At 30.7% G+C, this 27,157-nt stretch overlaps 1 protein-coding gene across 1 annotated transcript in view; it reads left to right on the forward strand.

The window, feature by feature from the left end:
• LOC142341575 (hypoxanthine-guanine phosphoribosyltransferase-like) overlaps positions 1-23,930 on the forward strand; it is a 35,792-nt gene extending 11,862 nt beyond the window's left edge. The window contains exons 5-6 of the mRNA XM_075392622.1: positions 1,077-1,231; positions 22,698-23,930. Coding sequence (XP_075248737.1) covers positions 1,077-1,231; positions 22,698-22,978 — 436 coding nt within the window. The 3' untranslated portion in view covers positions 22,979-23,930. The remainder of the gene's footprint in view (positions 1-1,076; positions 1,232-22,697) is intronic.
• Positions 23,931-27,157: the final 3,227 nt, after the last annotated feature.

Consider the following 27,157-nt stretch of genomic DNA (forward strand, 5'->3'; position numbering starts at 1 on the left):
ACGCACAGCAAGATTTCTGCTTTTAAAGCGTGATTCGTGCTTCATAAGCATGATTTGTGCTAAGGCGTGAAAAAAAGGTGTGAAATTTAAAGTATTAGTGAGAAATTTCATTCTCACTTTCTCCGCTTAAACAGAAAAGCTGGTTAAACCGCTTTGTTCTTTCACCGTTTGCCATTTTGTTACGCTACGAGATGTCGGATTTTTAAGCAGCGATTACGAAAAGAGACAGTTTTTTTGGGAAAATTTAGAAGAAAAAGTGTACGAAATTTGGAATGAAATTGACGCAGACGTCTTGATAAACTTGTATGAAAACTATACAAACCGTTTACTAGACGGTAAAAAAGCTAAAGGTGTGATGACGCGTTACTAGAGAGCAAATTTGAACTCAAAATGTTATTATTTGATGTTTGTATTGCTTTTTAAAAAATATTCAGGTGTACGTAGGTTTTGGTACCATAGTGTATTATGCAACTGAGCGTCATAAACAGCACTAAGGAAGGTGACATAATAGTTCCGACTTTACGACTTCAGGAAAAATAAACACTAAATAGTGTAAATGTTTACGTAAAGTATAGGGTATAGGGTAGAATGTTCACCTACAAAGTCTTTATCGCTGTAGATGGGGAATTACAGTATTTATCAAGGCATGGTATTTAACATAAGAGCTTTTAGCGGTAGGTTTATGATCAATAGTTCGTGTAATCGCTTTATCTACGATGACGTGGGTCGTGATTACTTTGAAAGCAACTGAACATCAATGCTCTCTTGAAGTGACTTTGATTCTTGCATGTGTCATGTAGCGCCTAATGGTAACAAGCTCGCCATATTTTTGCCAACGTCCTATCGAAAATTGATCTAATGACAATAAGTTAGATAATTTTGTTTGCGAGCCTCAAATTGAGTATTAATTTTCTAAATTTAATTCTAATGGCATATATTGTATTTTATTGTCAAATAGTTTACTTGCTTTGACTTGAGGAATGAAATTTCAAAGTGTGCAATAATCAATTCGTTATTTTTTTCCTTTTAATGAGAAATTTAATTGTCAGCATGAATAAATCTCTTTTCATTTGCAGCATTGGTCTGATAGCGTCAGTGAGTGTGGACTTCATCCGAGTAAAGAGCTACATGAATGACCAGTCCACTGGCAAAGTCAACATCATCGGGGGAGATGTACTTGAGTCACTGGAGGGCAAGACTGTCTTGGTGGTGGAGGACCTCATTGACACAGGTGAGCTGGCGGGGGTAATAAATGTGTCATGAATTGCTTTGTCATGGTGGGTGGCGGTCAAGCAAGCCGAATTTTGAAAATGAGGCCAAGTAAACCGAAAAATATTAAGATGATTGCTAGGATATCGCAATGATTTTTTGGTGGCCATTTAATGACGTAATTCTTGAACTCTAGTTATATAATTTCTTCTAGCTAATATCCAACTTCTTTTTTGAAGTAACTCTGGAGCACCTACTTTCAACCATAGAAAGCGGAAAGAAGCGAATAAATTTCTGTGTTCTATATAGGCCTCCCTCTGAAAAATTCAAACTTTTTTTGAGACTTTTGAAAGTTTACTGTTCAATATAAACGCGATGAAAGAAGAAACTATTATTTGTGGTGACTTTAATATTGATATCTCTGATACACATCATCAACAGTACAAAAACTTGATCAATTCATTTAACTATGAAATGCAAAACGCAGAACCCACAAGAGTAGTGGAAAAACAGGGAAATGAAACACCACTAAAATTTTGTTTTATTTCCTAACACTATCACAGGAAACCAGCCACCAGCAAAATTTGTCCCTTTCTCCTAACGCTAATCGCGCACGTCGAATGGAACAAATTTTACTGCTTGCTGGTTTCCTTGTTTTATCTACTACTACATATTTACCACTATACTTAACTGTAATATGTTATTAACCGTTTAATATGTAACACCACTTTAATATGTTATTAACAACCTGCTTATACATGCGTTTTTCGAACGTTCGCTTATTTCCTTTATGGGACAGACTATACGTGTTGCCGATAATACGTTGCTATATTGATTGAACTATATCGTTTGAGTGAATTGAAACCGTATCGTTAGATGTTGTCTACAGCTACATTGTCTTTATTTATATACTGTTGTCTTTACTTATATACAGCTGATTTGAATACCTTTTATATATCTACAATAGCAAAATACGGGAATACAAGACATTTTCTATTACGCGCACACTTTGCTCAGTCTATAATTAGTTCGTTAAATAATGAAAATGAAAAGTGCATGTCATGCTAAAATGGCCGCCACCGTTGACAAAGAAAGCCACCACCACTAACAGAATGAAATCAAACAAGTGAAAATTTCGAATATAAGATACCCTTAAAAATTAGCTAGTAAAGAGAGTATTTATTAAAAATTTTATATAATTTTTAATTAATTATACAAAGCATTCAATTTAATAGAAGGATTTAATTATTATTTTACTTTAAAACAAGTAATTACTTGGGAAATGATAACTAATTTTAAGTTAAAAATCATGTCAGAATTTTCTAGAATAAAGAATGTTCTAGAATAATTCTCCATGTGGGGACCTTTATTCTCCACGGTATTTTTGGCTATTCTTAGTATTAATACAGCAGTGAATCTTTCAATTATAGAATCATTATTATACTCCAATCATTATTATATCAATTATTATAGAATCATTATTATATCAATTATTATACTCCAATCATTATTATATCAATTATTATAGAGTCATTATTATATCAATTATTATACTCCAATCATTATTATACTCCAATCATTATTATATCAATTATTATAGAATCATTATTATATCAATTATTATACTCCAAATAGAATCAATTATGAATTTCTCTTCTTTACAAAAGCTAGCGAAAAATTTTAAACAATTTTCTTTGTTTGACGAGACTTTGATAACAGGAGCTTTATCAAGCACTTCTTTATCTGAAGAAAATCTAAACGAGTTGACTAATTTAACAACTCAAATGATTACATTTTGCAAGGAGAACAAATATATACCTGACAACACCGCTGAACATGATAGTGGGACTGGAAAACGAACTAAAACAGAACTCTTCCAGTTATTCCTCTCCAAGTTCAAGAAAGATCTACTATAATATGAGCATCAGGAAACACTCGACAAGTTTGAAGTGAATGTGCCAGAATATTTATCATTTCGTGATAAACTTAGGACTTCATTCGATGTTAGTGAATTCGAGTCTTATCTCACCACAGTCAATAACATGGAAGGAAAGCTGAATCGTTTATATCTACTGACAATTTCTGACAGAGGGTTCATATGGGGGAAAGTGAAACAAAATCATCAAGAGAACAATAAGGTCATTCCTTGGAAACAACTGCTGAACGATAAAGGATATTCCTACTCTACCATCCAGAGTTATATCAACTTCTCTCAAGCATGTGAAAACTATCCGAGGATCCTAGTTTCAACAGACTACTACTCAGAATGGAAGAAGTTCCTTACAATGTTTTTGGCAGAAGTTCAGAAGGATAGCCAGCTACAATCCAGGTGCATGACAGAACTGCAATTTTCATAAATGATAAATGAGTGATTGATTATTCAGAATTTTATTTAATATTAATATTGATGTACAATTTTTCAAATACAATCTTTCGTATAGGAAACACTACTACTTGAATAAATTTAATACTGGCAAATGTAAGAAAAATGTACGTAACATGACCAAATATGATTGAAACGGATCAAATAGCGCTATACTAGCTGAGTTTTGAGTACACAATCAATAATCAAGAACATTTAAGGTAATATGAACTAGATAACAGATTTTCACAGTTTCAGCTATATCCAAATTAGGACTAAAATATACGATTTTTTGACGATAACTCAGAAACTAAAAAAGATATCAACACCAAATTTTGTGAGTGGATAGACATTGGTAAGATACACATTGCGAGTGAAAATGAAGGTTCTTTCTCAAAAGGGTGAAGTAGGGCTACATTTTATATTCTATAGGCAATCTTAATACACGGGGAAAATTTTCAAATGTAAATAGCTCCCACACTAATGATTCAAATTGATATAGGTTGAAAATTGAAAAAAATAAAAAAATAAAAAAAGTTCCAAAAAGTTATAAAAAATTAAAAAATTTAAATAAAAAAATTAAAAATTATAAAAATTAAAAAAAAAATTTAAAAAAAATTTAAAAAAAAATTAAAAAAAAAATTAAAAAAAGATTAAAAAAAATTAAAAAATTTAAAAAAAAATTAAAAAACTTAAAAAAAAAAAAAAATTAAAAAATTAAAAAAAAAAATTAAAAAAAAATTAAAAAAAAAATTAAAAAAAAATTTAAAAAAAAAAATTAAAAAAAAAATTTAAAAAAATTGAAAAAAAAAATCAAAAAAAAAATTAAAAAAAATTTTTTAAAAATTAAAAAAAAAATTAAAAAATAATTTAAAAAAATTCAAAAAAATTTTAAAAAATTTAAAAAAATTTTTAAAAATTAAAAAAATTAAAAAAATTTAAAATTTTCCAAAAAATTAAAAAAATTAAAAATTTAAAAAATTTTTAAAAAAATGAAAAATAAAAAAACAAAAAAATATAAAATTAAAAAATCAAAGCAAAATTTACATTTCACTCTTTAAGAGCGATTCACTCTTATTCGGAGTGATCCCCCAGTAGAAAATATCGCTCTTTTTCACTCTTAAGGAGTGATTCCCTCTTTTTATAAATTTTTATAAATTTTTATATTTTTTATACTTTTATTTCAAATTATCTATACTTTTTAATAAATTTATATTTTCTTTTACTTTTTCTATATTTATTCCATTATTAATAAGAAATGATACAAAATTATAATATTTACATGAACAAATTTCCTCAGTTTGGGTATTATTATTATATCTGGGAAGGGCCTTCGGCCTTGGTTCCCCAACTAGCTCTGTTGATACATGAAGTGGTTTCACTAATCTTTCAGTTAGATCAGTGAACGAACTTTGTTCGTGGCTTACCAAACTGCTTCGCAGATTTCTACTAAATTCTTTAGTTAATTCTACATTTGGATGCTGTTTCTTTACATGTGCTCGTATCCCATCATATCTCACAACAGAAGCACAATATGGACAATTAACTTTAGTTGAAGTACATTTTCTACATGTATACTTACTCTCATCAAAATCAGTTAGTGGTTTTATATAATTACATTTATTACAATTTCTGATTAATACTTCTGAATTATAGTTAGGGTTAGGATTAGGGTTAGGGTTAAGGTTAGGGACTGAGATAGAGTTAGGGTTAGGGTCTGAGTTAGAACTAGAGTTATAACTAGAGTCAGAACCAGAACTAGAGCTAGAACTAGAGCTAGAACCAGAATCAGAACTAGAGTTAGAGCTAGAGCTGGAACTTGAGTTAGAACCAGAACCAGAACTAGATTCATTTTTTAAATAACAACCCCATGGAGAAAAATCAGTAGCACAAATAGCACTTATTGTTATATTACCACATATACATTTATCAATTTTATCTTTATGCCATGATTCATAATGATATTTTAAACAAGCAATGTTTCCACATTTATAGTTACACTCTAAACATTTTATAACCATTTATAATTGGTCTAATTTCAATTATATCTGCGACCAGACTCTGTCTGTGGTAAACCAACGGACTTCATCCGTGGCGTGCCAAGCAGTTGGTGTAACAAAACCGAAGGTCCTTACACTGATCTGCGAAGTAGTTGTTCTAATCTGCGAAGCAGTTACACTGATCCAACATATTTACCCAAGATTTCAATTACATCTTTAGTATTATCTTTAGATTTGATACACTCTGCTAAATATTTATTTCCTAACGTATTGAGTTTATTAGTTTTACATCTCTTATCTAAAATTGCTTCAAGGTTTAATTGCATTTTATTTTTAACATAATTTATAATTTCATTTCTAAATTCTTCATTATTTACATATAGACTGTTTAAATTCTCTCGTCCCTCTTTATTTAAAATCCCAGTATATTTATGAATGTAACTGCTTCGCTGATGGGTCTTCGACCATGTTTCTCCATCTGTAAATTCCCTTTCATGTTCCAGATCTTGATCTTGATCTTGATTTCTGCCAAATCCATAGTTCAATAACGTACTTGTTCTATTCAACATAGTACTCGCTGCAGTTGCCACATGTCCGGCATTTCTTACTGATATATCAGGACTCATAAAATTATATATCATTAAACCTGAACTTATAATACCTAAAAAAGTTGAAAATAATCTAAGACCATTTGCTTTAACCACTTCCTGAGTTAAAACATCAATCTGTATTTTAATACCTTTTAATGTAAGAAGTTTATTAAAGTAGAATTGATAATTATCATGATTAATAGTATTTCTATCTGTTGCATTTATCATGAGTGGTTTCATATATGCTATAAGTTTATTTATATCTTCTCTTCCTAACTCATCTTTTAAACTGAGAGCTTTTAAATCAAGGAAACCAACTCTTGAATCATATATCATTGTTCTATTACTATTAATAATAATAAAAGTATTTTCTTTCTTATTATATTTAATTATACCATAACGAAGTTCATCTGACATTCCGTCTGTACGATTATAATGGTTACTATTTAACTCATTAATTATTTTACTAAAGTCATGTTCACATTTATATATCTCATTAAAGTTTTTAAATAGATCAGATCCATTATAAGTTGTTAAATAAATAGTATCACAACTCATTCTTGCTGTATTATTTATTTGAGCTGGTTTATGACACATTACAATCATTTGAATATTATAATGTCTTTCTTCAGTAAAATAATAGTCTATATCCTTATTTAACTTATCACCCATATCATCAAGTACTATTACACAATTTCGAAATTTTTGCATATTGTTTTTTGTGATCATATTCATATCACATTTATTAAATCCAGTATAAAACTTATTAGTCTCGGGATTTATCCAGTCTGTCATCTTTACACACTATAACTATATTTTGATCTTGATTTTGATTTTGTTTTTGATCTTGATTTTGATCTTGATTTTGATTTTGATCTTGATCTTGATCTTGATTAAGATCTTGATTTTGATTTTGATCCTGATCGGTGTAACCACTTCGAGGATCTTGATTTTGGACTGAGTATAATTTTAAGTATTGTCTAACAAAATATGTTTTACCCGTACCAGTTCCACCATAGGCAATAGTGTGTAATGGTGACTTTTCATATTCAAATCTAACTAGACTCCTATTCATAAATCCACCAAAGCTTTCTTCTAGTTTTGCATATTTACTCGGTATTGAATCATATACTATAAAACAAAATATAATTAAGAAAATAAAAATTATAACCACGCTACCTGTCTCCATTTTTATAAATGAAAACATAGATAAATATAGACATAATTAGACTTATAATTAGACTTATAATTAAACTTATAATTAGACTTATGGGTCTTCGACCATCCGTGTAACGGTTCCACCGATGCTTCGCAATAATTAGAGTTATAAAACATTAATAATATTTATAAGAAAATGCTTATCCTAACTTTTGAGGAATTCAATAATAATTTTAATATTGATAATAGTGCTATGAGTGATATCAGAATAAAAGATATAGGTAAAGATATAAGTCTAACACCAATTGAAATTGTAATGAGAGATCAGACTCCAAATAACATAAGTGAACCCAACTCCAACATTATTGTAAATTTACATCCAACTGAAGGTACACATTGGGTTTTAGTTATAAGAAGAGAAGGTGGTCCAGTGTATTACTTTGATAGTTTTGGTATAGAAACTCCTCCATTATTCTTAGAAGAGTATGTCAATCTAGGCTCTAATGAAAGAATACAACAATATGATGAATCTTATTGTGGGGCTTATTGTTTATACATGATCTATCTTATTGATAGAGGATTTAGAATTAACAATGCTTTGAATATTCTAGTTAATCAATGTAAATATCCAGGAATGTATAATGAGTGTTTTTGTTTAGGTTGTAGTAAAGATAAGGTTGATGATAATGCTAATGATAATGTTAATCAGGGAACCTGCTTCACAGATGATAATGTTAATGATAATGATAATGATAATGATATTGATAATGATAATGATAAAGATAATGATATACGAAGCGGTTCAACGGAGTTGTTGTGCAAATTCACCGATAAGGTGGATATATCACCCCCGAGAAATAATAATCCTATTGCTATTAATATAAATAATGATCTACAATCATGGCTAAATGATGATGATATAATTACTGAAGCTGAATTCCCAGATAACTTTAGATGTATAATATCTGGTCCTAGTGAATGTGGTAAGACATTCTTATTAAAAAAACTATTTCTAGCTAGTATATATTTTGATAAGCTATACATCATTGGTCCTACTGGTGATCAATATCAGGGAACCTGCTTCGCAGATGAACGTGTTGATAATGGCAAAGCAAATGTAGAATTTATTAAAGATATAAAAGATTTACCATCTCCTGATAAACTACCCAAAGATTTAAAGAAACTAATGATATTCGATGATGTTAGAGCCAAAGAACCAATTATTAATGAATACTTTTGTAGGGGTAGACATAATAATTGTAATATGATATATCTTAATCAAAACCTGTTCTCTCTGGATAGGCAGAGTGTTAGAGAGAACTGTAATCTATTTATTTTATTTGAACAGAGAGGTAAAGCCCTCATATCTATATATCAAGATTTCTTTAATAATGTGGAACTTAGTTATAATGATTTTGCTAATATATGTAATAAGGTATGGAAAGAGCCTTATAATTACATTGTCATTGATATAACTAAAAATAAAAATTTTAATGGTAAACTAAGAATTAATTGGGATCGGAGAGTTTTGTAGTTTAGTTTAAGTGTAAGTCTAAGTCTAGGTCTAAATCTATGACTATGTCTAAGCCTAAGTCTAAGTAAAGTCTAAGTCTAAGTCTGTAACTAAATCAAATGTAAAGTAAAACTTAATACATCACCATTAAAATCTATAGGTCTTCCATGCTCATCTTTAATATGAAACTCTATATATTCTATTCTATCTTTAGTTACATTTTGATATAAGATATTAGTTGGTATAATATTTATCAAGTAACCTGGTGGTTCAGTTAGATTAAAAGTATATAATATGTCTGTATCCTTACCATTATCTTTAACACCAGATATCACATTACAATGAATGTTAATATTACTAAAACCCATAATATCAACAATTTTCTTAGATGTATATTTACCTTTATTATAAACTATTTTTCTAAATCCTAGTAATGGGGCTATTGAATTTTCTATGTCAAAGTTAATTGCACCTTGTTTTACTTCCATTAAACTTTTCATTGTATTCTTATCGATTTCTATTATAACATTACCATTAGTTTCTTCTTTTATTAATTCTGCTATTTCATTTAATTCATATGCACCTGGTGTAATACCTAAAAGACGGGTATTTGACCATGTTTCACCTTGGGTATCATATATGAGTTGATTGTTCATTCTATTCACATTAAACGCTGAGTTATAAACTGATAATCTAATTAAACCTAATTTTGTTTTATTAAGTATAGGTTCACTAAAGTTAAACTTTTCTGTTGGCTTTATCATTCTAAAGTTAAGTGTGTGTTCTTCTTTAGTTTTAGTTAAAGCATCATGTATCTTTTGTAGTTCCCATAAGATTAAGTTATCAGTCATTTTTTATCTAATAAAAATGGATTTTAATTTGGATGCAACTTATGGTTATAATAATGATATACACAAAAGTAAGATTATAAAATATAAACCAAATAATCTGGCAACAATGAATACAATCAATACTAACATTAATATCATACTCAATAGAGAAGAGAACCATTTAAATATACACGATTCATATCTAGAGATAGAGTTTGTTGTATCAGATGATGCTGGTGGTGTATTTGCTAATAATGCTAATATTAGATTAGTTAATTATGGTATGATGGCATTGTTTAGTTCAGTCAAACTTGAAACTAGTGGTGGTAGGACTATTGAATATATAGATCATTGTCATCCCAATCTATTGATGTATAAGTTATTAACTAGTACTGATGATGAATATGAGTGTGGTTTCGTTAGAAATCAAGGCAATAGAGATAGTCAACTTAAAGGTGATCATGCTGCTGCCGAACGAGTTGATATGTATATGATGGTTAAGATGAGTGATGTATTTGGTTTTGTGAATGATTTAAAAAAGATTATATATGGTTTAGGATTTAAACTAATATTAAAAAGAAATAATAATGATAGAGCTCTATATAGAATTAATGCTGGTGCTGATGCAGTAGCTAATGATGGTAATATAGAAATTAGAGATGTATCATGGTGTGTGCCTAGTATTGATCCTAGTAATGATAATAGAATTATTGTACAGAAAGGATTAAATAAAAAGAATAATATAGACTTCAGTTATTATGAAAGAAAGACATTTTATAAGAACGTACCTAATGCTACTAACTTCTTGTTTGGTTTAGGTATGGAAAGTGGTATGGAAAGACCACAATATATAATAGTTGGTTTTGAAAATAATAATGTTAATGAACAAACTCATGATGCAAGTACATTTCATATAATGAATGTTACTGAATGTTATTGTAAGATTGGTAGTGAGTTTTATCCTGAAGATAGAATGAATATTAATTATGGTACCAATAATTATAATGAGGCTTTTAAAGAGATTGTTAGCTTTAATAAAGATTATAATGGGCTACCATATAATATAAAACCGTATATAAATCATAGAACATTCAAAAGTAGTTATAGAATATATGTATTTGATACTAGATATCAAAGTGATCATATAGGTCCACAACCAATACAACTTAATTTTAATTTTAGTGCTGCAGTTGCCGATGTTATATGTCATGCATTAGTATTAACTAGAAAGGTTATTAGTGTTAGTAGTGATGGTAATAAGATGGTTGATATCATATCATAGATATAATTATAATTATAATTAAAGTCCTTATCATTATTTCCTACTAGTCTTAACAAAACCTTTAGCATAAATAGTATCTAGTTTCTTTTCATTCTCTAGAGACAAACATCTAGCTTCAAGTTTAGTCTTCGAGCTTCGCTCGCGGGCAGAGCCCGTAGGCTTAGACTCAGTCTTAGGCTTTGTCTTAGGCTTAGACTTAGACTTATTCATAACAACAAAAGGATTATACTTTTTAACTTCCATTATTTTTTATATATAGAAATGAGTCTTTTAAATAAGTTCAAAACCAATTCATATTGTGTTGGTGGCAGACATTATAGTGGCACTAATAACATAAGAGGAGTTATCTCAGCCAAAGGAACTAAGATGTTAAAAGGTAATTGTGTTAAGTGTAATAGAAATAAATCAATGACAGTATCTGATGCAACAATAGAAGCAGAGGGATTGAAAGATTTCTTTAAAAGTGTTGGTAGAGCTACAGTTAACTTTGGAAAGAAAGTTGCTAATAATCCAATAAGAGCATTAGAGATTGCAAGTAAAATAGGAACTGCAGCGGCATCTAGAAACCCTAGAGCTGCTTTATCAGCCGCACCTGATTTAATTAAATTTGCAACTACTGGTGAAGGTATAAAGGTAGTACAAAAAGGAAGAGGTTTATACTTAGGTACAAAGAAAAGATAATTATTTGATTATGATTATGATTATATTATATTTATGTTATGATTATGATTATCGGTATATATTTATACTAATATTATTATTACTAAAGACATTGTTATTACTAAAAACTAATAACTTTAGTTTAAAAAAACACTTAATTTATTTTTCTTGTTCTTCTTATAATCCTCATATACCTTGACTAATTCATTATATTCATCATTATCTATTTTATTATCATTCATTGATTTAGTATATAGTTTATTAAATTTATCACTAAACTGTTTAGCTAGAATATACATTTGTGAATACTTTTTAATTTTATTTCTTATTTTAGTATTGATTGTTTTTGATAATGAACCACAAACAGTTGCTGTAGCAAAAGCTGTGGGTATAGAATAAGGTAATCCTATACCTGTTAATACAACTGATGTTGTTGTTGCCGTTGTTGCAATTGATGATAATAGTATTTCTGTTATCTCAGCCACATTAATATAATTTTTATATCTACTTAACTTCTTATTATAATTATTAGTTTCAGTTTCATAATAATTTCTAATATCTTTTATAATGTTAATATTGTTGTTAAATTTATTATTAGCTTGAATCTTTTCGTTTATCAACCGTTCCGATACTGATGATAAATCTGGATACAGTAAGCTCTCACTCGGTGCTGTTGGCTGACTCATTTTCATTAGTAAAAAAACTTTCTATTTCTTTCGTTATATCTTCTTGTTTAAATCCATAATGCATCTCAAGTCTATCTTGCTCTTTATTATCAAGTAACTTACTTCGTAAAAGTATAGAAATTATATATTGTACTATAACACCTCTAAGAGATTTACTGTATTCTTTCATTTCCCTTAGACCATTAGTAAACATATCATCTAAATGTATGTTAGTAATATTTTGATTAAATTTCTTATTATCAAATTCTTGTTTTAATTGATTATATTTAGAGATAGTATCAGCAGCAACTTTATTACAAAAGTTAACAGTATTTGTGACTTCATTTGCTGATTTAATGAATTCTTTAATTAGATTTTCATTAACTTGTGTTTCATTTAGTTGTAATGTTTTAGTTGTAACTTTATCAAAATCACCTTTTCTTAGTTCAGTTATGTTTCTACTTAAAATTTCTATTTTATTAGAAGAGGATAATAAGTTATTGTCACAATACTCTTTATTAACCACATCCTTTTCATCTAACGGAGGATGTACATTTGTAATTTTATAGGTATCCTTCATGTCAATATTATCATTATCTTCTAGGAATAACCCACGAGCCTTACTTAGTGTTAGGTTGTTTGTTGATGTTAATCCGAGAAGTGAGTTCCCTAATTGATTTTTAGCCTGGTTAAATCTATTTCTTGTCATTATTTATATTAAGAAATATCTATATTTAATGATTCTAAAACTTTATTATTAGATTCAAAGTCAAACTCGGATTTTAATAATTCCTGTTCGTAATATTTACCTTCTATTATCTCTCCATTAATATCTTCTTTTTTATATGTTGGTGGTTGTGTTTTTAGAACTTCATTAACTTTAAACAGTTCTCTATTCCAATTAGAAGTGTAACTTTTAGAGAAGATATTACGTTTATCTGCGTTTCTAACATAATCACCAACTTTAAATTTTGGCTTAATATTCTTAAAATTAAAAGTGTATTTAACCTTATCAGGATTATTAGAAGCATCAACTGGTGTCATATTAATTGTTGAATGAATGTTATTGTTATATGTTAAGACTGCATCATTTAATATATTTACCCAATTACCAGCACCATTGATGAACATAGGTTTATTTATTATGTGTAATAATGTTCTATCGAATCTCTCTATAAACACAGCTTTTAAATCACTATAAGTAGAATATAGTTCTATCCCTGAAGCGGCTTTGCCGGTTCCATATTCTTTAAGTAAAGATTTAAATGTTTTATTGTAAAATTCACTACCTCTATCTACCCATAACTTTTCTGGTTTTCTACTTTCAGAGCCACCGTGTGGATTTTCGCCTAATACTAATTTAAAGCCATTAGCTATAGATAAACCAGATTTATTCTTTAATGGAATAGCCCATGCATATTTTGTGAATATATCTATAACTGTTAATATAAACTTATAATTATTATTGTATTTACTTAAAGATGACTTATCAATTAAATCAGCTGACCATGTTTCGTCTTTATATAATGGTATTATTCTTTCTCTTCTAAACTTTGTCATTTGAGGACTAAATACTTCTTTAGCTAGGAGATGTTGTTGTTGTTTATCCATCATTATGCGCGTAGTCAGGTTTACCCTTTATTTACCATAGTTAAAAACAAAATTATCTAGTTGTTCTTGATTAATAATATTCATAGATAATAGTTGCTTAGATATATCTAGCATTTCGTCATATAATCCATCATGACCAGCTTTTGTTTCTAGTATTAATAATTCTAGTCTTTCTATTAAATTATTTGGGTTGCTATTTAGTCCCCTACCATATACATCATCTTTTGCCCCCATTATACGTTTTATTGTTCTATATCTAGCACTTTTATCCCCTTTTCGTAAATCATATCTAATATCCTTTAAAAACCTTTTTATTTTGTTTTCATCTTCCTTGATTTCACCATGTTTTATATTAGGGTTAGTAAGAAAGTTTATAAATTCATCTGACAACTCATATATATTATCCTTAACTATAAATGAATTTTCTTGGTAAATTAGTTTAACACCATTCATTTCAAATTCACCAATATCTAAATTTCCGAACTTTAACTTTAATTGGGGATTAGATTGAACTGACATCAAATTAATAATTTGAGCCGTGTCTTTATCTACTAACATTCCTGGTTTATCTCGAGCTTCCTCTACAGCTTTGCCATTGGACTTCATTAAAGCTTCATTAAACTGGGAACCAACTTGCTCGATCTTCGAAGCAGTTTCACCAATCTGCGAAGCAGTTTCACTGATCATCTTAGTTTGTTTATATAACTCTTGATTTTGCCAATCTATTGCTCTTAATGTTTGTTCACTTAATGCTAGATTCTGTTCATTGTTTGCATTTAGTGTTTTAGTTAAAGGATCAAATAACTCTTCTATTTCACCATAATACTCTTGTTGTTTTAATTTATCGTCTAATCTATTTCTTCTGTTTTGTTTTTCTAGATTGTTTAATTCTATAAGTTTATCTAGTTTAGTCATTTTTTATAATTATAATAAATCATTATATAGTGTAATTGCAGCAAGGATTAACTTTCTATCATCATTAATGGTTAGCTTTTTAATATTATTTATAAGTAGGTCTTTGTTTAAATTTAAATATGCTTCACAGATTTTATTTACTAGATCTCTTTTGAATAGATATAGATTCTCATCGTGAGGATAACTTTTAATGTTATTTACATAAAACCTTTTATCATCAAATATATTTAAACTAATCTTAGTTGTTTTTGTTGTTGTCATGTTATTACCAACTTTTTGTATTCTACATTCATCTACTGTTCTCCGTATATTATTCATTAATGCATCATAATACTCGTCATGTTTAGCATTATTATGCTTCTTTATTCCTTTTCTTTAGTATTCTTAGGGCTATCTTTAAACGGGCTCTGCCCGTGGGTAACCAAACTATAAGTCTTAGGTGTTAAGACTATAAATTCCTCAATAATCCTACTCCCAAGCTCGTGCTTAAACTTGCCGGGGACTTTATTATTTGTCTTGATTGGTTTTTCGAGATTGGATAGATCCATATGCTCATCACTAACTTTACCTTCACTATAACTTAATACAAAACTGTCTGTATCCATATAGTGAAGTGTTAGATCTTTGAGGGATGGTTGTAAAATATTATAGAATACATCATACATGTGTAATTTGCTAAGTTTGAGTATTGTTACTCCCACATATACAGGTGAGCTATATTCTATTTTTTTCTTTATATATTCTATTTGGCTATAATCTCTATCTAGTTATATTCTTAAATGTTGGTTTACTTACACTTTTCATTATCTTTTCTTCATCATGCAAGAACTTGCTTTGAAGGAAGTGTAGAGGATTCATGCACATTCTTCCATATAGGGAGTTATTCATTAATTTCCTTACATCCTTCTCTGCTTCAGTTTTAGCTGTTGCTCTTTTATTTGTGTTGTTTTGTATATAATCTCTACATATATAGTCTTGTTTAAATTTAATTACTCTATGTATTTTTGTTACCTTTACTCCCATCTTAACATAGAACTTTAACATCCTATAATGAACCATATATTCTGTTTTGTTGTTTTGGTCTAAGATTAATTTCTCTGATCGGTGTAACCGCTTCGCGGATCTTGCCTTGCCTCCATCTCTTTCTCTGTAACCTAATTCATTATCATTTATCTTTCTCTTATTAGGCATTAGTGCTAACTGTTCTGTTCTCTCTTCACATTCATTAGTATAATCAATATCACAATTTATATAGTAACCATGATTACTATCATCTGGAGTATTCAATATTGTATCAAGAGTAGTAGAAATAAACTGGAAGTCCCTATAAGGTAACTTTTGCATCATTGCATAACCATATAGGTTGTTTGCATCGATGTACCATATGGTCTTACCATCACTGTTATCCGCGAAGCGGCTTTGCCTATCTATATATCTATCACCCATTATTCCACATATACCGCCTCTCTTTGCTCCAACAAAATCATCTAGCATTTGTTTATCTTGTAATGTATCTAATGTTAAACCGCTTGACATTAACCAACAATCAAAACTATAACCTGGGAGACTTACATAATGTAGTGGGTTGAGCTTGAATTCTTTCATACTTAGTTTAACATATTCATTCATGCAATAGTCTAATATTTCCACATCGTTCTGTGAATACTCTATAGTTAGATCTTTACCAGTTTTATGACTATCTAAGAATTTGAGACAACCAATGCTAAACATCTTAGACTTACCAGCAGCTAGTGGTATGTTATCTACTTTTCTTTTATCATTATTCTGTTTGAAGAGTTCACTGTATAGTAAGTTGAAGTCATAGCCAGAGCCATTATGGAATATTACAGGAATGAAGTTTTGTTGTTTATACCTCAGATTACATATCTTACATGCTGGTCCTCTATATTTACCAATTTCATGACAATGATCTCTTACTTTATCGGTGTAACCGCTTCGCGAATTAATACATGTTTTGCTGCAGATATGACAAGTGTTATTAGTTTCATGGTATAATTTATCTTCTTCTGTGAATATCATCTTTTCATTATGTTTGAAATTGTTTTCTGTTTCTATCTCTAATAGATCTCTAGCAAATCTTTTGATACAATCAAGACCGAAGTAGTGCTTGAAGTTACCTTGCCAGGTGTAACCCACAGCTATTGGAATATATTCAGCTATTACATATTTACAATCATTAGTTGAGACTTCAACAATGCAACATTCTATATCGGCAGTTATAGTATTTTTTATATTCTGATGTTTGTGTTCATTTATAAAAGTAATATGTTTTTTCTTAGGACAAACAATCTCTGGTTTGAATGAGTTGTTGCATTCATGTTTGTCATATTTAGTTTTTGAATCAAACCAATATGTACATCTATCACAGTAATAGAATTTTTGATTCATTCTATTTGGTCGATCTAACAAGGTTTCTATGTTTTTAATTAGAGCACAGTGTTCTGTAGTACCATCCCCCCAAACTAGTATTCTTACATCGTTTCTATCTTTATTAAAGTCATCCACTGGTTTAAACAATTCTACTTTACCCCCACCACAAGGTGTGTATAACCAAATATTAATATTGTATAATTTCTGTATTAATATATATCCAAAGTCATCTTCATATTGTTGTTTTGGTTCAATTAGTTTATCTACATATTTACTTTCACGTGTTGCATTAACTATGACTGGATATAGCCAAGCAGTAACAGTTAGTTGCAAGCAGTTGTATTTGGAATTGCGTATATTTAATATCGATTTAGAGTTTTTGAGATCAGCTGGTAAATCTATATAGCTACCAATAGATGCTTTAGTTGGTTCAATGTTTAATTGAATACTTCTTATTCCAAGAAACTCGAAATCATAACCATAACCTTCATATGTTTCCTTTTCGAAGTTTAGCCAATCCGCGAAGTCTCCATTTTCATAAATCGCATTATTATTAATGTAGTCAGTATTGAAAAATATTTTTGCAATCTTAACGTCTTCTTTGGTTCTCTTCTTATAATCACACTCGACTGTAATCTTATATTTAAAACTCTTAACTCTACGAAGCTGATAGCAGTTTTTAATTTCTTCTAAAGAGTAATTAGTTGCTTCATCTATATCTTTGATGTAATTCCCCCCTTTATCAGTAATATAAAATTCTTTCATGTTCTGACTGGAGTTTATATCAAAGTCTTCTGTGTTTTCTAGATACTTACGATTATGACTATATGAGTGAGTAGTTAGAGCTATTTTATTCCTAAATTCTTCATGACATTCTTTACACTCATACCTAATTTTAGAGTATATATTACCATCTTCGGCTTTAGGTTTAGTTTTAGTTTCAGCTTCATCAAGATCCATAATAATATCCCTAGCTCTTTTCTGGTGCTGGTTTGTTAAAGTGTGTTTGAGAAAATCCTTCCTTGAACCAAAGGATAAATCATTTATATCACAAAGGTTTACATTACTGTTAGTTGAACGAGACATGGTGTATTTTATTAGGGAAAATTATAAAAAAAAATAATTTTTCGAAAGTAAAAAATGAAGTGTGATAAGTGTAAAAATAAGCCTTGGAAAGAGTGTTGTGATAATTGTAAAGAATTAGAATATTCTTGTTATATATGTGAGAATGTAGTCAAAGTAAAGGATTATATTGAACATTTAGGAAAACATTATAATGATAAGAATTTATATTTAACATGTTGTATGTGTGGGGTTAATAAACATATTTCTTACTATAGATTTAGAAATGCTAAGTGTAGATTGTGTATTTATCTTCATAGATACAGATATGGCCATACTAGAAATCAATTCAAGGAGCATGTTTATAAGTATAATATTAATTTATCTGTCATGTAGTTTTTTATTGATGGATTGGTGGAAGGACCTTCGGTCTTGGTTGGTGAAACAAGGCTTGCCCTTCCCCAACCACTTCATGGATTGATGTTAGGAACAATTTTTAGTGTTGGTTAATTTCCTGTGATTAGTGTTAGGAAATAAAACAAAAATTTTGGTGAGTTGTATATTATTTTTTTTCTAGAATTAAAACACTTCATATTTTAATGTTAGACTTAGAGTGAATATGTAGTAGTGGATAAAACAAGGAAACCAGCAAGCAGCAAAATTTGTTCCTGCTCGACGTTCGCGATTAGCGTTAGGAGAAAGGGACAAATTTTGCTGGTGGCTGGTTTCCTGTGATAGTGTTAGGAAATAAAACAAAATTTTAGTGGTGTTTCATTTCCCTGTTTTTCCACTACTCACAAGAGTAACTAAGTTCACGAGCAAATATATCGATCATATGTTGTTGAAACAATCGAAAGAAGTATCAAACCCGAAATGGACTTTCAGCGATCATTACGCTCTACTTTATGAATTTGATTTTTCAGTCTCTAGCTCTCAATCTAATGAATTTTATTACAGTCGTAATTTTAAATTTTTTGAGAATGAACAGAATTATTTGAACTTCCTCTTCATTCTCCAACATAGATTAAACAACATGAATGATTATGATCTTGAAAGTTCTTGGTGTGAACTAAGTTCAATCACTCTACAAGTTTTTGATGATAAATGTCCAATTACGAAGAATAAAATCTTCAAAAACGGTTGGATGACAAACAGGTTAAAGAATCTTATTAGAAAGAGAGATCGTGCTCATGATACACTCATATCTCACCCAAATAGTAAAAATGAAGTCCGGTTCAAGCAATTACGTAATTTAGTAACAAATGAAGTGCGAAATGCTCGCAAACAGCACTTTGATCAAAAACTGACTATCAGTTAGCCCAGCACAAAAAATTAAATTGTTCAAGGAATTTCTAGGGCAAAGGAAAAAACAAGTAATAGACATTGATGTGGAAGAATTTAATCACTTTTTTATCAACGTGGGGAAGAAAATGAGTAACACAAATTTTCACAATGTAGACAGTGAGCCAGGTTTACCATGTCACAAAACTTTTTTATTTCCCGTTGACACTAAGGAAATTTTCAACATAATAAGTTCATTAGAAAACAAAAGCACAGCGGGTCATGATGGGATCAGTAATAAACTAGTAGCTTCAGTAGTCAGCTATCATGTGGCTAAACTGATAAATAGGAGCCTTCAAGATGGATTTTTTCCGGTTTGTCTTAAAACAGCTAAGGTAATTCCTCTACATAAAATTGGAAATTTTGAAAACCCTTCAAACTATCGACCAATTAGTCTTTTGTCATCCCTAAGCAAAGTGTTTGAAAAAGTCTTGAATACATGGATGGTTGAATTCCTCGAAAAACATCAACTTTTCTCAAACGAACAGTCCGGATTCCGGCCAAAACGCTCATGCGCACACGCTATCGCATCAGTTACAGAACTGTTGCGAAATGTTATTGAATCACAAAAAATAGGTTTCGCTTGCTTCATTGATTTTCAAAAGGCATTTGACACAATTGATCATTCACCTATTGAAAAAATTACAAAATCTAGGCTTTCGAGGAAAAATGAATACACTCATTGCTTCATTCCTGTCAGATAGAAAACAATTTGTAGTCCACAGATCAAAAGAATCGAAAAAATTTGAAATTAATGTAGGTGTTCCACAAGGATCAATTTTGGGCCGTTGCTGTTTCTTTTGTTGATCAATGATCTGCCTCAAATTGTTCAAGATAGTTCAAAAGTGGCACTGTTTGCAGACGACACAATGTTAACATCAGGCAAAAATTTGGAAATTGGGGAAGAGCTCAATAATAACCTGGAAAAGATTGAAAATTGGTGTTCAAGAAACAAACTTGTCATTAACAGTAAGAATTGTAAAATTGTGGGTTTTGGCCGGAATGTACAAAAATCAAATATCTGCTATTAGGCGAAGTGCTTGAAGAAGTAGTTTCATTCAAATATCTAGGAGTGTTCATTGATAAGCATCTAAATTTTGATCTACACATTGAACATGTTGGAAAAAAATTAGCAAAATTCAACGGAATGCTGTTCCGAGCAAGAAACTTTTTCTCGAAAACTTTTCTATTACAAATGTATAATAGTTATGCCAAACCAATGATATCGTATGGAATTTTAGCTTACGGTTCGGCAAAAAAAACAAAACTCAGTTCTTTTTTTGTCTACAAAAACGCATTTTAAAAACTATCTTTTTCAAGAAGAGAGGAGACCATGTATGCTATCTTTTCAAGCGTTAAAACGTGCTGTCAGTTTTTGATTTATATTTTGACGCTCTTGTAAAAGAGATCCTGGATCAGATTGCAAAAGTTTCTCCTCTGAATTTTCTTGATGTTGAGAGTAACAGGCCAAACACGCGGGCATCCATTAAGTCACTCATCCCTCTGCCAAAAGTCAAAACACAGACTCAGAAGAAATCTTTGAGATTTTCAATAATAAAAATGTTCAACTACCTTGCTAAAGAAAGTCTATTACCCAAACAAGTAGCTAAAAAAGAAATTTTTTCGATTCGAACTAAACTTAGGGCATATTATTTGGATAATAAAGATGTTTTCGATATGTTTTATTAGGTATTGCACTTTTTTTCTCTGGGCACCTCTTGTAGAGCCTTTTGACTCGTATGGTGTCCAAGGTGGTAAATTGATTAAACTTAATACTCTGTATAAAGTACTCTGTATCGTCTACCATCTGAATTTAAATCAATCAATCAATCAATTTTCAACTCTTGCAGAAGTACGCTTGACAAAAATTGGAGATTTGTTTGCTGTATGCGCAATACCACTCATTCGCGGTGATCTCGGACAATTTGTAGATTAGACAAGAGATTTTTGTAAGGAATGTTTCAATAAGATCTCTATATGCAGCTTAATTGTTTCGCAATCTCTTACATTCGTTACATTTTGCAATCTAACAATCACAGCTGGTTTTGGTATCTGAGTTTATTCTCCTTTAATGAACTAAATGTGGTAGTCGTTGTAGTCTTTATCACGTATGAAAACGTTCAACCGTAACCGCTCGTTGAAAAATGTTATATTGCACATTTAAAGTTAAATGGAATCCTCTCGAGAGTAAAATTGGGTTTTTGAGAGATGGGCTATATTGGTGCTCGACCTTTTTTCTTCAGTTTTTTATTGATGCCATCAGTTAAGTTTTTCGAGTACTCACTGTTTCTGATCAGCAACAACTTACTGCCATTTCTTGTAACCTTTTCGGGTCTTTCCAATTCTAGCCCCCCCCCCCCCCCCCCCGGATTAGTTGTCAGATAGCCTCCTCCAATTATGGTAATTATACCTTAATGGGGGGGGGGGGGCTATAATGAGAAAGAACCAACTTTTCCATTTCGGTCGTCATCAACTTGTGCAATCATCTAACCGATTAAGTTCGTCTGATCCCGACTGGCTCAAATGCATTCCAGTTGAAGCGTAAATTATCATTACCTAAGTTTTTTTTTATTGTCAACCACATTTTCTATGAATCTGATGGGTTTTTAATTATATCTTTATCTTTTTACTCAGAGACACCTGAGAACGGATCTATTATGACCCAACAGTGATCTCTGTAGGCCTTGACGTTTGTTTTATAACTGAGTGCTGCTTACTTAATTGATAACGTTTCTGTTAAAAAAAAAACAATTTTTTGATAACAGAAAAGAATCAAATTATTTGCCAAACTAGTGCTTATCTTGCTTCTTCATTTGATCTTTTTTCGAGTGTTATTTTATGAGTTGAAGAGATGAAATCGTCCACAAACAAAGTGTACACAAACTCTAAGTGTACATTTCAGCGTTATCAATGCTGTGGATGCATAAATTCATTGTTTAGAGCAGCTATTGTAGGCGTAGATCCCTTTTGAGTTTCATCTACAGAGATACCTGCCTCAATAAGATCCTAAGTCCATAAGTATTTCGCTGCTCCTATTTGAACAAATAGTATGGTGCTGACAGTTTGTACTCGAAGTTGCCCTACTTGAAGGTACCCTATTTTGTTCAGGTCGAACAATGGAGACCCTTTTGAACACTCTGAAGGACTACAAACCGGCTAGACTGCTGGTGGCATGCTTGTTGTTGAAGAACACCGACAAAAGGAAGAGCGGAGAGCTCAAGTACTGGCCAGACTTTTTGGGGTTCAAGATCCCAGATCATTTCATCGTAGGGTACGCTACGGACTACAACGAGTTCTTCAGAGATCTTCATCATATCTGCATTGTAAATGATGCAGGCAAAGAATATTTCAAACAACAAGTACCTGCAGAAGATGCACAAACTGCATGAAATTAGTAAATCATGAAAGAACCTTGACTAACTTTTAAGTTACTGTTTGAACTTTGTTTATGCAACCGACATCTCCGAATCCGAAATCTGTCTTCTTAATTAAACAGCTCCATATTTCTCAAGGCATTTTTCGGCTATAGGCATTTTCCAAGTTTGTTTACTCCACCATTAAGTACCGAAATTTAATATCCTCACTGTATATCTATTGTTAGCTGCGATTGCAATGGTTTCAAAATCCTAACGGGAATATCAGTGTTTGAATACTCCATGATTATTTGACTTTACATACCTCACGAAGACAGATTTCGACTATTGCACTGAACCCCCTATGACTACTGCCTTTTCGAGCTATTGCAATCAAGATTACTATTGTAACCTTTCTAGGCTGTTAGTTGTTCCACTGTTTGTATTGATTAGGAAAAGTTTGAAGGTCGCCATAATAATAACCTTTTGAGTGCTGTTTGATTCTAGCCGACCAAAACGTGTTGGAATAAGTCCGAGTATGTTTATTCGTGTATTCTTTGATTGTCGAAGCAGGTCTTTTAAGACAAGGAAATTTGAAGCATTACTTTGCCAAATTGACGATTAGCCAACGCAAACGAATGTCGAACAGGGGACTCTCTCTAAATTACGAAATACATACCTGCCAGTGAAAAATATTGCTGCTGATATCAAAGTTAAAATGTCATTTTTTTGTGAAATACAATTCGATTGACAATTAAATAATTGAGAGCTCCTCTATAACCACAATGCAGCTGTGCTGTCAAATCACGAGATGCTAAAAACTAGTACTTATTTGCTTTTTGTTTACTTGTGATCCACTTGTTTCTCACTTTTGTTATTACAATCAATGAAATGTCAGACATACAATGATGATCCGTACTTTGTTTTGAGTATTTTACTTATCACGCTTTGCCCCTTACCACCGAACAATTCAAACCTTTTGCTGTTCCGTTTTCTTGAGCTGTTGTTCCGTAATGAATTGCTCTTTGTGGAAATTTGAAACAACCCAATTTTTGCTTTCCGTTTTGATAATTTGTTCTAGATTATTCTTTCGCTCGCTTGAGTTATTTGCTTTTTCGTAATAGGAAGGTATAAACAGGTACAGCATGAGGGCATTAGTAAGTCTATGAGTTGCTCCCTTTGAGTCTTTGTAGGCTCTTAAGTGTACGGATGACCTAACATGCTGAGGAAGCAGAACTTCATGGTTTGAACTGAAATTTAAATTTCGGTTAATTTAAAGAATAAAAGACGGAGGAGTTTATTTCAACCCGTATTTTCCCCTGGTTTTCAAATTTACGGGAACCTCAATTTCGATGTGCAGCTGGATAGCCTTAAACAAGGTTGCTTATGCTATAAGATCAATATACCTAATAAGCCATCAAATTCCTCTTAACGCACGCATTCTTCTTTTAAAATTACTTGTGCTTTCTTACCTATTGTTTTCAGCAATTTTTCAAAATTTATCTGCAGAAAACTTAAGACGCCTTAATCGATGGATTAACTGGGGTATAAAGGTGTGCTTTCTTTGCAAAAAAGTAGGACATAGCGAGAGATTGCTAATACATACAGAGATCCTACCAGCTGAGCTAATAGCAGGAATGTCACTGGTCAAATTTCATTATGATGTAGCCAGACCAGAAAATTCTGAAAATTTTTACTATTATCTGAGTCTTCATCAAACAATCGAACAAAATAATTCAAAATTAGACAGAATGTCGAAACCTACTTTAGAATTAATTCGATTGTTTGTCAATGCGAAGAAAAATGGAGTAAGTTACCACAATGGGTTCGGTTGGCAAAAATTAAAAGCATTTTCAACAAAACGTTGAATGATTTCTTGCTCTTACATGAAAAAATTCCTTTGAATAGTAACGCAAGAGCTTTTAAAAGGTACTTTTATTTTTAGTAAGAAAACAATTGGAAGGAAATTTTATAATGTGATTCTTTAAGAAAATTGGTTGATTTTTATTTTTTTGCTTGAGTGATTCAGCCTTATCCGAACAACAAACAAAGACAACTGAATAAAAAATGAGAAAGTAATAAGAGAAACAAAATGTTTGTGTTATAAATTCGTGAGTGTATCGGCGGTCGCAAGTAACACTTTTTCCATTTTGCTACAAATTTCACTTGATACCAGGTGACTTGAGATGAGGTAACTAAGAAAATGAATTATTCATGTACGCATTTTTTGCCTTCGAAACCATTTGCCTGAGAAACTGTGTTGCAATTAGTTTGCTGGAAAAACCGAATAGTATCAGCTAAATTACGTGTGAAATTGTCACTATGCTAGGAGATAACCCTACATCGTACATTGCTCTCAATTAAGCATAACATTTTACCATAGAGTACATTAGTTGGTTAACTTGTTAATAAAAAGCCACACATCTTGCGAGACGGCTAAATTCGTTTCTAAGAATGACTAGTGGTTATTTATAACTTTAATCTTTCACTTTTTGTAATCACTACGATGCTGCTGCTAACTTATACACACAACTTGCAGAGAATATCAATTTCAGGAAGACAATGTTATAAATAAGATAGAAGGCCTATTTTTTTCTCAAATTAATTTTCTTGCTCTTGTTACGTCCTATAAATTTTGTTCGTTGAATTTAACATTAATCTTGATTTCTTGATTCTGGCGTCATCAAAATAACTTTAGACTTTCAAATGGGCACATTTTAATGAAAGGGGCATCAAACAAGACCTAATCACTTAAAGTAGTGAGAAAGCATGTTTCAACGTTTTTTGATAATTCTTCAATCTTAATAATCACGCGCAGTAAATTATGATCTACGGTCGGTTTTAAAATAATACTTCTAAGATCTTTGTTTAATCAATACAGTTCTTCATTCCCTAAGTACGATTTCATCGTGCCTTTATTTTTGGTGTGCTGAAAAGAAAACGACTGCTAAACATATTCTTCTGCCTTAATTGAGTTGCTAAATTTAGATATAAACAAGGCGGCTCGGTAATGTGCGATGGCACATAAGGTTCCGACACCGCCCATCCACAATTTTGGCATAATTGTCTACCAAATGAGGAACAGATAGAAAAACCCAAAAATTATTTTTTGCGAATCCCAAAAAAGCCCAAGTCTTTTTCAAAAAATTCTGTATGAACGATAAGATAGCATCCAAAACAAATAACTCAGTGGAGTAAAAATTGATGCATTAGATTGCTGTAATATGTCAATATTAGGAAAGCGAGTCAAGACGAACGGCAAAATCAAACAACAACAACAACAAACATTAATTACATCAAAAAATTTATGTCCCTCTTAAAAACTAAATTTAATAACAAAGTCAACATACCGTCAGATAAACCTAAAACTAAACAAAAATAACTTATAAATCACCAGAAAACATATGCGACCAGTCCATAAAAAGGTTTGGTAACAATTATACAAAAAAAAAACAAAAACAGTAAAGTAAAAAAATTAACTTATTTTTTTGAAACAGTTAACTTCAAAGTAATAAATAACTTCACTGCTTCTACAGAAGGGCATTAGGACCTGTCCTTATTCATTTTTTAAAGCGGCTAAAAAGAACAACAAAGAACAAAAAAATTTCAATTGAAACTTGCCAGAAAACGCTGTCAAAACCGTCAAGCCAAATTTTGGCACTCAAAATATATTTTGCGCCTTCTTCAAACAGCTATCATGTAGTACGTGGCCATTCATTAGTAAGACTAGGTAACAAGTAGACAAAAAAGCGAAGTGCTAAAGTATGTAATACTTTTAATTTTTTTTTTCGAAAGCAAATTATATTCAATGTCATGAAAGGCATTAATTACAAAAAGAGCTATTTAAATAGGGTCGTTTATTCATGAAAAGGAAGCCCTCGAGACCTGTAATTATCCAGAATATTTAGTGCATCTACAAAAAGAACGTCAAATATGACAAAAATCAAATTAATTTACTTTTTTTGTGAAAAACCGGTGTCGAAACCAGTATGGTCATAACAAATTCTTTAAAAAAAAAGATTTTGGGACACCAATCCCTTTTATTCCCTTGACACCCATAATGTCATATTTGACCTGTAATTAACTAACAAGATTAGGTAACAAAAAGAAACATAAAAAGAACAAAATTGCGAAGTTAAAAAGTTTTTTTTTTTAATTTTGGAAAACGAATGTTTTCAAAGTCATGAAAGCCATCAGCTATCTACTAATATCAGA

This window comes from Convolutriloba macropyga, chromosome 6 (genome assembly GCF_964194025.1).
Source record: "Convolutriloba macropyga chromosome 6, txConMacr16.3, whole genome shotgun sequence".
NCBI lineage: Eukaryota > Metazoa > Xenacoelomorpha > Acoela > Convolutidae > Convolutriloba > Convolutriloba macropyga.